The 14,892-nt window shown below is 47.4% G+C and overlaps 1 protein-coding gene across 1 annotated transcript in view; it reads right to left on the bottom strand.

Annotated features, from left to right (window-relative positions):
• The window catches only part of TIAM1 (TIAM Rac1 associated GEF 1), a 499,324-nt gene that overhangs the window by 259,539 nt on the left and 224,893 nt on the right, over window positions 1-14,892 (bottom strand). Inside the window, exon 6 of the mRNA XM_086934005.1 lies at window positions 828-1,052. Within this exon, the coding sequence (XP_086790131.1) occupies window positions 828-1,052 (225 nt within the window). The remainder of the gene's footprint in view (window positions 1-827; window positions 1,053-14,892) is intronic.

The following is a 14,892-nucleotide window of genomic DNA, read 5'->3' as shown; positions in this document are numbered from 1 at the left end:
TAAGAAGCTCATAATGAAAATAAGTTCTAGATGGTCACTAACAAACCAAAAACTTGCCTTGAATATCTAATAAAGCCTACGGCACTTTGCTATTAAGGTTATGGCTCTGCCACATCATCACAGCCAGCTGCTACAATCCCAATACATTATAAATTAACCAACAATGCGGTCACCTCAGATATCAACAATTAGGTAAATGATTATGGCAACTCATCCTGCACAAGACTGCATGACAAACAACATCACAAAAATATATAACCACAATCTCCAAAAAGAATCTTCAGTGGCTTCTCATACTGTCTCCTACAACAATTTCAGCAGAAGCTATTTGATAATTCCCAAATGTTAAGAGCCCCCTTGCTAAAATATTCAGGCATAGGCGATAGCTGCACCCATCTCTAGTGCCCAGTTAGAAATCTAACGACCCAAAAATAGTGGCCCTAAAAACTTCCTCTACCCAATGAATTATCCTTAAGATAAATGTCTGTTGCAGGTCTATGACTCCGACCTGCTGATAGCCATGCTCTACAGAAACTAATGCTCTCTTCATTTTAGCCGATTACCTCCTTTCCCATTTGTGTAACCCCGGTTCCAAGGCTTTGTTGAAGTGGCCATCTTGTCCACGCTTGAGCAGTACTAAAACAATTATTAAACATGTAACAGTGATGTCCCAGCTCATAGTATAATCCCAAATGAAAGTCTCATACCAATCTTTGTGACAAGCAAGTGCTTCAACCGGTGGATTTTTCTGAGCTCCAAAACAACCCACACATTTGTAATTTACACTGGAATTCCATTTATTGCAAACATTTGTAAATAAAACTTGCCTGTTCCAGGATTGTCTTTTTCTTTTTGGACTCTGTTACTGAGGACAGCTGCATTTCACCCATTTTCTTCATCTTCTCATCCATGTCAATTTTCTGCTCCACCTTCTTAATCTCACTCCGCAGCAGTTTCAGAGTGTCCTCTTTGTGATGTTGCTTTGCCACGGCGGTGGCACAGGCCGAGTGCATTGCCGTGATCCAGTTTTCCAGTTCCGTCTGGCTACTGGTCTACACAGGTAGAAAAAAGAAAGCGAGAAAAGGTCTAGTTGCGCCATCCATGCATTTCTGCTTCCTACAAATTTTAACCTTACACTTTGCACTACATATAACGTTTCCTCCAGTCACCTGTGAATGCAACAACTTTACAAGAACAGGCCATTGCTCCTGGAGTGACTGACATACTGGATAATTCATATCACAAGATTAGGATTAATATGCGGATCAGAAAATATTTTTGTGACATTTTGTTAATAGACAAGTTTAACATAGGTAAGGTTTCCTCTGTGTCTTTATAGATCTATCAGAGACTTGAAGAATGATAGTGTAACATTCTGCAGACAGATTATTTCCAATGCAATGCCTCACTTTGCCTTGTCTCAATATAACAAGTGAGGCTCTTCACTTTGTTCTCAATCGTAAATTCAGCGGGTCAAATCCGACAAAAGGAACCATTCGTCTCCATGCCAAATGTGCGCTGATCCATCAACCAAAACATGTCCCATGTTGCCAATTTGAAGAATAGGGCTGCCACTTCGCCTTCTCTCAGAAACTACCACTTATGGCCCTGAGATTTGTAGTACTACAGTTGCGATGTGTTATTGTAAAGGCATTGCTCTTCATTGTATCATCCTTGAGGCACACAACGAAGGCTTTGCAAAGGGATCATCAAATAGATTGTCCTTTAATAGAGCTTAAAGAGCAGATTCTTGCCCTCAAACATTTATCCTAAAGAGGGAGTTGTGTGCACATCTTTGCGGTGTGGAGTGTGGGTGCAATGGGGACCCGGTGTGTGTAATGGGAGAGTGTGTGTTGAGGATATGTGTGTTGTGTGCGTGGAGGATATCACATAACATGTGTATTTGTAAAGCGCACGTTCACCCGGAGGTATCTTGGCGCTGGATAACAGATGTTTATTGATACCTAACTCAACGGTACTCATTTTATCGACCTCAGATGTAAATGTATGTATGTAAATGTATTTGAGCTTATATAGCGCACAGCTACCCGCAGTGGGTTTCCCGGCGCTTGCTTAGGGAACCCGTCCTGGTATTCCCCTGTGAGATAACCCCGGCAGGGTATCCACAAGGTGAAAGCCAGGCATCCCGCCGCGAGGGGCCGTTGTGGAGATTAAGCAAGCTATTGCCCAGAGTCGCAGAGTGTGAACCCGTGAGTGTAGAAGGCACCGGAGCGAGAATTATCGAGTCCGTGGAATTTTTTAGCCCAAGACCCGCCGAGGCGGGGAATTGAACCCTGGTCCAGGGCCGATCTCAGCTTCCGGGTCTGCCGCCTCTAACCCCTGAGCCACACTTCTCCAGATGGATGAAAGGCTGATTGGACCGGCCGGGATTTTAACCTGTGACCATGAGGTCGAACACAGGCCTCTGAAGTGGACGCATTAGTCCACTGAGCCACCAGACCACGATATGTGTGTTGTCTAAGGATTGCTTTTGGGCAGAGAGGCAGACAGCAACTTTTTTTTCTGGTGATCAAATGTCAGTCCAGCTCAGCGATGTGGAGCGGGCTGGTGACGAGGGAGTACTAGGCGGGACCAGTTTATCATAATGAGCATCTTTGGAGAAAAGCCCTTTGTGTCTATGCTACATCCTCAAAATCAAAGGCAGAGAATAGGAGTACCATGAAGAGCAGGAAATTGTACGCTTGCAATAGGTGGTATCTTCAGAAATTAGGATGAATATTTCCATGTTGGCCTAGATTCAGTGAGCAGCACTCTATGCATTTCTAGCTGGGTTCTACGTAAGTGAACATTGCTTTAAAGAATATGTACATGAAGTTTGTTCATCTACTCATAATTAAGGATGTTCATGACGGAGTTGTGCAAAGACACAGTATGTCCAGTACATCCTTATCGGAAGGCCTGTTTAGGAGAGGGTTTAGCCACACACAAAAACATGTTGAGAATCCTAAGATATATGAAGCCTCAGGTGTTGTAAAAGCTGCCAAGTTAAAGTAACAGCAATGCCTTCTACTTGACCGCAGTCAAATGGGCAATACTGTGGTCGCTTCTGCCAGGCGAGTGGGTCGCCGGACTCTATGCTCAGTTGCTCCACTCTTCCTCTGTCAGAGCATAGGTTTTAGGATGAAATATGCGTCTGGCATGGTATCTCATAGAACAACAAACAAGGTGTGATAGGAACACACAAGGAGGAAAAGTTACATACACCCAATCGATCGAGTAAATGCTGTTCATCATACATTCTTGGAATTATTCATTAATATCACTCAATTAATACCTCACTGACTTCGGCATAAGCAATGGCAAGAATGAAAACATCAGAAAATAGTGAAACATTGATTAGACATGACTCCATCTTACATTCATTTGTGGCCCTGCCTATGCTCATAGCCAGCACTAAAATGCTGTACCTTTCTCCACTACAAAAGGTATACGATATCCTGCTGTACGTGAGCGCGTATCACTGTCCAGCGAAAAGCGAGGACATTGTACTATATTCAGCTACAACTAAGGAAAGTAATGAGCACTCATAGTCTCCAACACGTAGACACATATGGGGAGAAATGTGTTCATTCCTGCATGTATCTAGTTAGATCGGCATTTGATAAAGATTATGCTCCACTCGTTAGAAATAAGATGTCTCTAGAGTCTAGACATATACCTTTACGTAGGATGAGTTTCACTTTACCACAGAAAGTAATCGATCTAGGTTCAGCAACAACATTTAGTCCAATAGGGCGCAAACAGTCTAAAATGTGATGAGCTTGGAACATGCCAGAGAAATTCCAGATAGAAAACAAAATCTATACATTACTTTTTTGACATTTACTGTCAAATACAAGTCCTCGCTTTCAGACTAAACTCATCACATCCCTTACGCAGCCAGTGATCACTGTCCAGTACTCGTGCTCCGTGACAAGCCACCACTACAACACAGCGGATTATGGATTGTCCACATTGTTATATTGGCACTATTCTGCAAAGTAGTATTAATGTACAACACACTACCAGACTCTGCCACCAATGACTGCTAACTGGCCAATCGATGCAGCCCCAAACCTCCTGTTTCTATGCTGCTTTCCCATTAACTTCCAGCTGTGCCCAGGTGTGTCATCTGTTCTTGAGGACAAGCTGCAGGACTCCAAGATCAAGTACATTTTCTAATATTCCTCTTGAATCAATGCTTTCAGTGCAGTGCGCTGTCGTTTATCAGCTGAGACGCAGCACTGCTGGGGTTGCCCTGACTTGCATCGGGCTGCAAGATTGTCTGCGCTGTAAAGCGAGGAATGGGAAACGACTTGATACACGCTTCAACAAGTAAAAATCAGATTCTGGGAAAAACAGTCCTACAAATGCTCATTAAAGTATATCATCAAAGTACTACCATTGGCAGACATGGGAAAGGCACTTAATCTGATGCTCAGAACAAAGGATCTACTCTCCTCACGCACTGAGGACAGCAGACATTACAAGGACATTGCAGCTCCTGAACCCTTAGCCACAGGGGCTACTACAGAAGCAACCCATGCTGTGGTGGGGTGTGAGCAGGGCCTAATTTGTAAACAATAATAATAATAACAGTAACACAAATTATAATAACAATAATAGCAGAGGTCAAAGGTTAACTTAGGAGCCCCTGCTGGCAGTGCGAAACAACAATGCTGCCTTCTGAGGACACCTTATGCCTCTTTCCCAACGCCCAATACTTCCAGTCTCTTTATCCCAGTCTTCCTTTGAATGGTTTTCTATCCTACCATTCATCCTTCTTTCTCCATTTGCTGATTTTCTCTCTCCTGCTCTAGGTCAAAGTCTCGCGATGAAAAATAAGTCACAGTACGTGGAAATTACATTTGGTGGACATAACCCCCTGGCATAATACACCTTTAATGGTGTTAACTTAGGCAGTCTGTGCGGGGAGCATTAGTGGGTGTCCTTGAGGTAGGTAGGTAGGGGGGGGGGGTGTCCGTGTGTCCGTCTACCACACAATGTGTTCAATGCCACTGGTGTGGGGATGGGGCAGAACCATGAGGGGTTTGTACTGTAGCACCAGTGGGTAGCAGGAAGTAAAATAACCCGCTCTGTCCTCTTAACCACCCATCCAGGCCGAGTACCGTTTCTCTATTCTCTCTGCGTGGTCATGATCACTGGGCAGGCAGAAATACAGCCATCACTGCAGCCGTTACTACAGCAACAAGAGCCAATATTACATAATGACTCAACAACCCAGCCTATTAAAACGACGCCCAATTTAAATAAGTAAATTAAATATATTGCAATAGGTAGAGTTGTAAAATACATGCAGGGCATTTTCAATACAAAAGATGCTTGTCAATTGTTCTAGAAATGCGTATTACAAGATTCGTTTTTAAGATGGAGGTCATGTGTTTTTTTTGTCTTCGTTCTCTGAAGCTCCAATTCTTTTACTCTGCTGAACATTGAACTTTCTTGACCTACATGTCCAATATTTGTTTATTTTTGTTCAAAACATCTACATTTGGCTCTAAAAGTAGCACGAGGCTACACTATTATTGAAGGTTAAATCCCTGCTGCGCTATCAGCTTCATTAACATATTATTCTGCCTGAGACCCAACAGCAATCAATAGTTTTCACTCATTTTTACCATTTATTCCGAATAAGCATGGTAGAGCTACAAGAAGCATTCTTTGCAGGAAAGCCCACCTGCAAATCTCCTGAAAGCAGACAACCCGACTGATGCTTCAGTCAATAAATCAGAAGGGACGAGTCTCGGGAGACCGCAGCAGCAAGACCACTGCTGCAGCTTCCTTGTTCTCCCATCAACTAGAAAGAATAGACTCCCCTATCACACAATCCAGCTATCGCACTCTGTCAGTCAGGCCTGAAGACCGAGCCCCCTGCAAATGAAAAACCCGTGGGTCGATTTGTCCAGTTACTGATCACAATACAGACCGTCAAACTTGATTTTGTAAAGAGAATATAAAATGCACACAATAAAAAGTAGTTCTTCCTGGTCATATTTACCTCCACCCCCTGCATCATTCGCTAAGTTGGCACATAAAACAAGCTGATAAAGCGACACTGCAGACAATTAATCGCTCAGAAACTATTGGCGACGAGGGTTTTAAACCTATGGGTGGTCATAGCCGAAACCCATTACAGAAACAGAAACCATGGAAGCGAATATCGTGAAGGACCAGCTCTTAGTGAAGGCCACGAGGCAGCAGTGATTCGGACAGCATTATCCACGGCATACAATATGTTGGGTCACAGTATCCTACTAACAAGACTAAAAGAGTGAAAGGTATGGCAAACACAACAATGCGCTGAACTGTTTCAGTCAACTAATCAGAACAGCATCCAACAAGTCCACCAGCAGGAAAGTTTTATGCACGCGATCCAGCCTGGTAGTGTGCCTGGTATAAATGTAGTCAGTTTGCCAGAGGGTTCATGTTTTTTACCACTTCTCTTCAATGTATGTGTGTACCCTGGTTCGGTTCATTTAACAATGCTAATTAAAAGATCAGCTGTACCCTGACAACACTCAAACCCACCTCCACCTGGAAAAAGGAACAGAGAGTCAAACTAAGATCACAGACTGAGTGAAACACACAAATCACTGCAACAGATATATCTACTTCTGCCATCCATTTCTCTGAAACAAACTCTATTTTCGGAAGGATCTTAAATAAAAAGTATTCCTCTCGCGAGAACTTCAACCCTATTAGCAGACTACACTGACCTAATATTAGAACCCTTATGTGTATTTGTTTTTGTCTGCGACCCAGCATACATATATCCATTTCCACACAGATAAAGCACTGATCACTTCGACTAATACTTTGCTACTAGGATTACTGCAGTATTCTGATCTTGGGCCTTGACCTGTACTCGCCCTACCCAGTGTTCTTGAAGGTTACTAGCAAAAGAGAGTACAAATTTCCAGGCACATCCTAATCTCTTCCAATCACCATCAGGCTGGCGCAGAACAAACAAAGGGACACGAGAAAAGGAAGCGTGATAAACTTTCTACCAATGTGGTCAGTACAAGCCACAGTCTGTGACACGAAGATTGTCTGGTTAGTGCATTGTTTACTGAATTCTACCACATTACTTAAGCTAGGAACACAGTTCTGGATTCACAAAATGCTAGGTTAAAAAGTTGGAAATCTGCGCTGCCAGGTTACTAATACGTTTCAGGTAGACTGACATATTTCAGAAGTACTCCATGAAATCCACACAAATCATTTATTTCTTAGACTAGTCGCATTTAATCGTGTAGATACTTGACCAGATTTAAAATTCTATATGTGCAAATGTGCCAGAAATGTGCTTGTGCATGTGTGCACACTGGTCCCCTTTCAAAAACACCTCATCTGTCCTGCAGTTAAATAAGATCCCATGCCACAGTGGAAAAGCACTCTCTCCTGTCTTTTATTTGATTATTACCTAGGCAAAAAATGTGTTTTTTAAAACCAATTAACATCCATTTCGTTCTGTTTTCTGCTGATAAAGGCCTTTTGGAAACTGTTCCCACTTCCCCGGGTTGCCATATTGATTCTATAACACTCCTTGCTTGGCCTTCCGCTGAGCAGTCCCACGTCCATGGTCCACCAGGAGGTGCTCCTGGGTTATGTGGGATATCCATCAATTTGGCTCCTTTCCTGTTGTGGTGTTCAATATTGGTAAATCCGAACGCCACTTTCATTCAATATATTATCGATGATTGCTTAATTGTGATGAGGGAATGCAGATTCCATAGCTTTGTAAAGGAGAGGAGAGGAGAGGAGTTGGCCTAACGGCTAGGGCGATTGACCTTGAATCTGGGGAACCGGGCTTGAGTCTCGGCAAAGAGCTGAACATCCTGTGATTTTGGGCAAATCACGTAATCTCCCTGTGTCTACAAAAAATGAATGTGTCCTCATGTAACACAACTGGTGCTATGTAAAGTGCTCAGATACCCGATGCCGGGTCAAGTTCGCGCTATATAAAACTCTGTATATAAAAAAAAATTGAAAATTCTTAAGTTAGCACAAAAAAAAACATTCCAAGTCATGAGAGCCAACTAAATTTTACAGATCCTGGCTTAGATCATAAGCAGCGGGAAAGGGATGCGCTGGAGCTCACCAGACCTCACGTCAGGGAGTGCGTTTTGATTCAGGCTCCAGGTGCCCAGGAGCCATACCTTGATTGGGAGTAGAACACATGGGAGAGAATGCTTTTGACGAGATTTAGGATGGGAACCATGAGATCACATTTATGCTTCCCCCTGGGTCAATATGCCCCCAGCTCCATTCTTGTCAGCCCTTGTGATGAGACGTCCGCACAGAGTCTGATCCATTTTATGTTTTTTGGAAAGGTTATTCCCAATTAACTAGGAAGCTTTTAATTCTGATGCTCAGGGTCTGGGGTATTAGAAGTTGTAGACCTGCACTGATTTTATAATTGCTTAATTCCGCAGGTCTGTTATAGCATTAGCTCTTTTTTAAAAACTCACTTTAAGCTGTAGGAAATCATTGCTCTTCCGAATTTAGGGAGATGGGCTGGAGCATGTGTTTTGTGATATTTGTACTTTTATATGATGAATCAGTATTTATTATTACCGCTGATTCAGTTTTTGCCGTTGCGTATGATGAATAGCTATATATTTACTGTTATAAGGGTTTTAGGAATATGTACTTTTATGATAATTTTTAATGATCGAATAAAGATAATAACTACTGAATTAGAACTGCTTTATCACTATTCAGTAGCTTCTCACACAATACAGCACACCGTAAATCAAAAATAAAGCTAGTAATATAAACAAGCATTTACAATGCAATGGTCTCGGCATCATTAAAGGTAGAGCTATTGGCATTGCTCATGACATTTTTTTTTTTATCATAAATAAATGGCATTGTCATTTACATTGCCAATAGCTTAATCGTTAAATAAATGGCATTGTCATTTACAATGCCAATAGCTTAATCGCTCGCAAATGCATGACCTATTGCATTTACACCCACACAGAGCCACACACACAAAGCGACCCACACACACATACAGAGCCACCCACACAGAGCCACTCACACAGTCATTCACATAGAGCCCCCTACACAGAGCTACCCTCACACAGACAGAGCCACCCACACATAGAGCCACCTACAAAAAAAAGCTATCCACACAGAGCCACACACACACACAGAGCCACACACACAGAGCCACAGACGCACACACACAGCCACACACACACAGAGCCCCACACACAGAGCCCCACACACAGAGCCCCACACACAGAGCCACACACACACCCAGAGCCCCACACACACCCAGAGCCCCACACATACACCCAGAGCCCCACACACACACACCCAGAGCCCCACACACACACACCCAGAGCCCCACACACACACCCAGAGCCCCCCACACACACCCAGAGCCCCACACACACACCCAGAGCCCCACACACACACACACACAGAGCCCCACACACACCCAGAGCCACATACACACACAGGAGAGGAAGCACAGCGAGGGGGCAGGGAAGCAAGCACAGCCAGGGGGCAGGGGAGCAAGCACAGCCAGGGGGCAGGGGAGCAAGCACAGCCAGGGGGCAGGGGAGCAAGCACAGCCAGGGGGCAGGGGAGCAAGCACAGCCAGGGGGCAGGGGAGCAAGCACAGCCAGGGGGCAGGGGAGCAAGCACAGCCAGGGGGCAGGGGAGCAAGCACAGCCAGGGGCAGGGGAGCAAGCACAGCCAGGGGTGGTAACGCAGCACAAGCACTAACTATCATTACACCACCTTATCAAAAGGAAAAGGCAACGAGGGGGGGGGGTGAGGAGCTCACGCACACACAAGCAACGAGGGGGGGTGTAGGAGCTCACGCACGCAGAAGCCACGAGGGGGGAGGGCGGTGAGGAGCTTACGCACACAAGCAACGAGGGGGGAGGGGGTGAGGAGCTCATGCACACAAGCAACGAGGAGGGGAGGGGGGTGAGGAGCTCATGCACAAAAGGGGGAGGGGCTCACGCACACACAAGCAACGAGGGGGGAGGGGTTGAGGAGCTCACGCACACAAGCAACGAGTGAGTGCACTTCTGAAGCTCCCTTGCTGACTGTGTGTTGGTAACATAGTGTATGTGAGGGGTGAGTGAGTGCACTTTTGAAGCACACCCACCATTAGTGCATGGTATTAAGCCATGTCCTGACCTCACTTTGGCCGCTCACACTGTGTTTTAGTGGGGAGCCCCCTGGCTGACAGTGTGTGGAGAGAGTCCCTACTGAGGTCAGCGTGAGTAAAGACCCCACAGTCCTGTGGAAATTACCCTGTGAGAAACCTCAAGAAAGCACTAGCACGTGAGGAAACTTGCCATTTCAATATAGGCAAAATTATAAGAAAACTCGACAGATGTCTTCTAAAACCTGTTTTTTGGGGAACAAAGGACGGGGAATTTGTAAATTGACTTCTGCCTCCTGCTTTTCAAATGCAGGCTTTCAGTTTTCATAACGGGGGCGCACTTTTAACACTAGCACCCATGCTCGTTTTGCTTTTAAACAGAAGGTCGTGCCCCTGGTTAATCTGCGAGTGCTGTCTCCATCCTGGATTTAAGGGTGCCTAGCTATTAAGCCACAATACCCGCATGCACAACACTCTCCCCGTGCCATATGCTGTGCAATTACAGGGTGTGCGTGCCGTGCCTGGAAAGCAGCAGAACAGGGGACATGCACTTCTCCATCCCAGAGTCCAAGAGTCCAAGACCCATAACGGGGAGGGCGGAGCCGCCTACGTGGTGAGTGATTCGGTGCCCAATGTCTCTCACCCTCTACTTACTCCTTTCCCATCCTCATTGTACCCTCCATGCCCTTCTCACCTGACGCATCTCTTGAAGATACTATTATAGCGCTTTCGGACCCCTCCCAACTCAGCATGGCGAAGCGCCTTTATTTAATTAATATCACCAGCGCTTTCATACCCCTCCCACCTCCAAACTCAGCATGTCAAAGCACCTTTATTTATTTAACATCACTGGTGATTTCAGACCACTCCCAACACAGCACATTAAAGCCCCTTTAGTTAATGAATATCACCAGCGTTTTTAGACCCCTCCCGCCTCCCAACACAATACGTCAATGCGCCTTTATTTATTTAACATCACTGGTGATTTCAGACCACTCCCAACACAGCACATTAAAGCCCCTTTAGTTAATGAGTATCACCAGCGTTTTTAGACCCCTCCCGCCTCCCAACACAATACGGCAATGCGCCTTTATTTATTTAATGACACAGCGCTTTCAGACCCTTCCTGGCTCCCAAAAGCATGGCGAAGCGCCTTTATTGATGTACCATAACCAGCACTTTCAGATCTTTCCCGTCTCCCAACACAGTACGTCGAAGCACCTTTATTAATTTAACATCAACTGCACTGTCAGACCCCTCCCACCTCCCAAGACCGCACGGCGAAGCGACTTTATTTATTTAAAATCACCAGTTTTCCCTATAGTTTACAAAACTGCGAGAAAAGGAGAAAGTTCAGTTTAACTGAGTGAAACGAGTTGGCTGCAACCTGTGCTGTGATTGAAGAAAATCTAATACTTGCAATAAAGTAAATAACTAACATACAAAAGGAACTTTAGATCTTTTGTGGGTGCACCACCCAGTGGCTTATGTTTATGCATCTCTGCTCAGCAGTGGTGTCGAGCAACAACTGGGCCCCACAACACTTAGGAGGTAGTGCACCAGTACTGGAACTGTGTGGGAGGTGTGGTTCCCGAAGTCCGTTGGTGCAGCTGGCGACTGTATAATTATCCTGTTGCACTAATGAGCCTCTGTGCTGACTGACTCCCTGCTTGTTGGCCTACCTCGGGTGTGCTCTCAGGCAACCCCCCCCCCCCCCCACGAAGAAAAGGCGAAAGAGGAGGGTTGTTGCACCATCAACTCGTAGAACAGGTACCTCTCCTCCAGACACATGCACTTAAGTGCTGGGATTTGGACCTTCACAGTTACTGAGCAGGTGCATTCACCCACCGCGCTGTCCAGGTGCTTTGCATCTATGACTGGAAGATATGTATGTATCTATGTGTATTTATTTGAGTTTCATACGACACACTTGCCATTTGGAAGGCTGTAATCAACAGGGGAAATTGTTGCTTGTTTTATGATAATGGAGTTGACTGACCTCTGAAGGATGAAAGGCTGATTCTATTTGATTCGCTTCTGAGGTAGTGCCCTGCAGATTACCGCATAGTTCAGCAATGAGCGTTCAACACACGGAGTTAAACACTGCAAATCTCTCAAGCCCAGTGGTAGCAGCACAAGCCAGTGGGCTGATGCACCTGCTGCATTAGAAATGCGCATTAACTCACTGAGCTACCTCACTAGCTGTAATAGTGTAGCATCGTAATAAACACGATATTGGCAGAAAAGGATGTTCGGGTCGTTAAAGACACGCTTTTCTAGTGCGAACCTTTTCCCACTGAAGACTGAACTATAGTTCCCGCGCTGTGTGGCCCTATCCAGTCTTATAAAGGGGAATCCCCCTGGGGCGGCGCATATGCAGATGAGATGCATGAGCTCCGACACTGCTCTGTTAAGGAAATCTGCAGGGTCCGCGTGACTGGACAGGCGGGTTTTGTAGGCCTCGGGCTGGAGGCCCGGGTGGCGGGTTCAGCCGTGAGCCCGTCGTGTGCAGGGACGGGCCCTGGGAGCCGTGATCGCTGCCGAGCAGCGTCAGAAGTGCAAAGGTGTGTGTAACAAAACACGACAACAACTGTGCACATTTCAATACACTAGAGCTGAGCTGTTCGAGGCTGGCGAGTGACCCATCGAAAGAGAAAAATGTAAAGCAACATTTTTATCGCTACGTTTACGAATTTTACATGGATTTGTATCCAGTTAATCAAATACCGTGTTGTGCCGCAGGTCACACGGGCAGTCAGTCACCTGACAAGTGCCCTGGTGATGGCACACACTCGTGGCTTTTTGCACTAAAGCAACTCGATTCCCATTTAAACATAAAAAAAACCTCCTTCCCCCGTGAGCGCACTCTTCCAAAGCAGTGATACAGGAATGTTATCTGCTCGTGAGTCCGGTCACAGTAGTGATGAGACAGCCCGTGCTGTGGGAGGGGCTCTAGCCCAGGGGGGCTTGTGGATGTGGCTTATCTCTAGTCCTGGGAGGAAGCGCTTAAGGCTGCATGGGGGCGCTAAGGAGGAGCGAGGAAAGGGGGCTGTGTGTCCGTCATTACCAGCCGGTTCCCCTCTTCTCGAGGGACGGGCTTAGATATGTACTTGAAGTTGGTTTTCTCCCAGACTGCCCTCTAAGCACCCCCTGTTTTACCACCAGTGTCTCTGTTGGATTTCTTTCGGTCTGCGCTCCATCACTGTGCCCCCACGAGCTACCTGTTGGGAAGAGGCTGCTGGCTGCGCCCCCACCCTTGATCTTCCAGGATGGTTCCTGTGCTCCCCCACACCTCGCGCGAAGTGGGCCAAGCATGTGTCAGGAGCTGGTCACGGGCAGGTGGCGCATTGCCACGAGATGCCAACGCCCTCTTCCTACTGCCTGGTTCACTTGGGCAGGGCACAGCGCCTCTTCCCGGTGCTGTGAGTGTAGGCGCTTCCTGCCTCACTTCCTGGCCCCGGGCGTCCAGTGTCCCCGCCATGGCCTCACCCACTCGCCCAGACTCTGACAGTCTCTCACGAGCACCTTCTCGGCTGGCGGCGCTGGGTGTCTCCGTGCAGCATGCGTGCACATTACACAGTAATATCCGGTGTCCTGGTAGCGCTGCGTGGCTGCCGCTGAAGGGGGCGCTACAGGGAAGATTGGGGTGCACTGCTTGTGTACACTGGGCCTCATACCTGTAGCAGCAGAGTGGCGCAGGAGAGCACAGCTATGAACGGCATGGCGCTGTGGAGCAGGCTGGAGCGGCCTTGACAGAGCAGGGTGCGGTGCAAGAGGGAAACAGGGCGTCAAGGGTTAATTCTGTGTGATTGGAGCGGTGGAGTGCTGCTTACCAAGTCTCACTGTAGTTTGGGGTAGAGGTGCGTTGACTAATGCAGGAGGGAGGGGTGGGGGCCGGGGAGCGGCAGAGCACGACGGAGGAGAGCTGCAGCAGAGGGAGGGAGGGGGGGGCGAGAGCGCGACGGAGGAGGGCGGGGGGAGGCGAGCGGAGCCAAGCAGCTCCTAAAAGCAGCAGGGAAGGGAGGCGAGTGGCCTAATCACGATTACGAATGCGGGAGGGAGGGGTGGGGGCCGGGGAGCGGCAGAGCACGACGGAGGAGAGCTGCAGCAGAGGGAGGGAGGGGGGGGCGAGAGCGCGACGGAGGAGGGCGGGGGGAGGCGAGCGGAGCCAAGCAGCTCCTAAAAGCAGCAGGGAAGGGAGGCGAGTGGCCTAATCACGATTACGAATGCGGGAGGGAGGGGTGGGGGCCGGGGAGCGGCAGAGCACGACGGAGGAGAGCTGCAGCAGAGGGAGGGGGGGGGAGGCGAGAGCACGACGGAGGAGGGCGGGGGGAGGCGAGCGGAGCCAAGCAGCTCCTAAAAGCAGCAGGGAAGGGAGGCGAGCAGCTACGAAAACACGACCACGTCTCTCCGAGGCAAGGAGACAATGCCTCGGAGAAACGCACGGCCATTTTCCGATTCGGGGGCGTGTTTTTTGCGCCCTGAGTGACAGACGACGTCACAGGGCTAAAGAATGCAAAAAATCACGCCCCCGAATCCGAAAAAGACGGAGCTTATTTGGAGGGACGGCTCTCTCCTCCAATGGCTGGCCTCCTTTTAGGAAGCCAGCCAATTGAGGTGAGACGGCCGAGGGAGGCGGGTTCCAGTTCCCTACTAAGTATCATACGGATCTCCTACCGGAAATGCTGGCAAGCCAGCATTTCCGGTCCTCGACCGAAAAACGACTCAACAGTAAAGCC

This window comes from Lissotriton vulgaris, chromosome 8 (assembly GCF_964263255.1).
Source record: "Lissotriton vulgaris chromosome 8, aLisVul1.2, whole genome shotgun sequence".
Lineage (NCBI taxonomy): Eukaryota > Metazoa > Chordata > Amphibia > Caudata > Salamandridae > Lissotriton > Lissotriton vulgaris.
The sequence above is the reverse complement of the archived record's forward strand: the minus strand, read 5'-3'. Positions and strand labels throughout refer to the sequence as shown.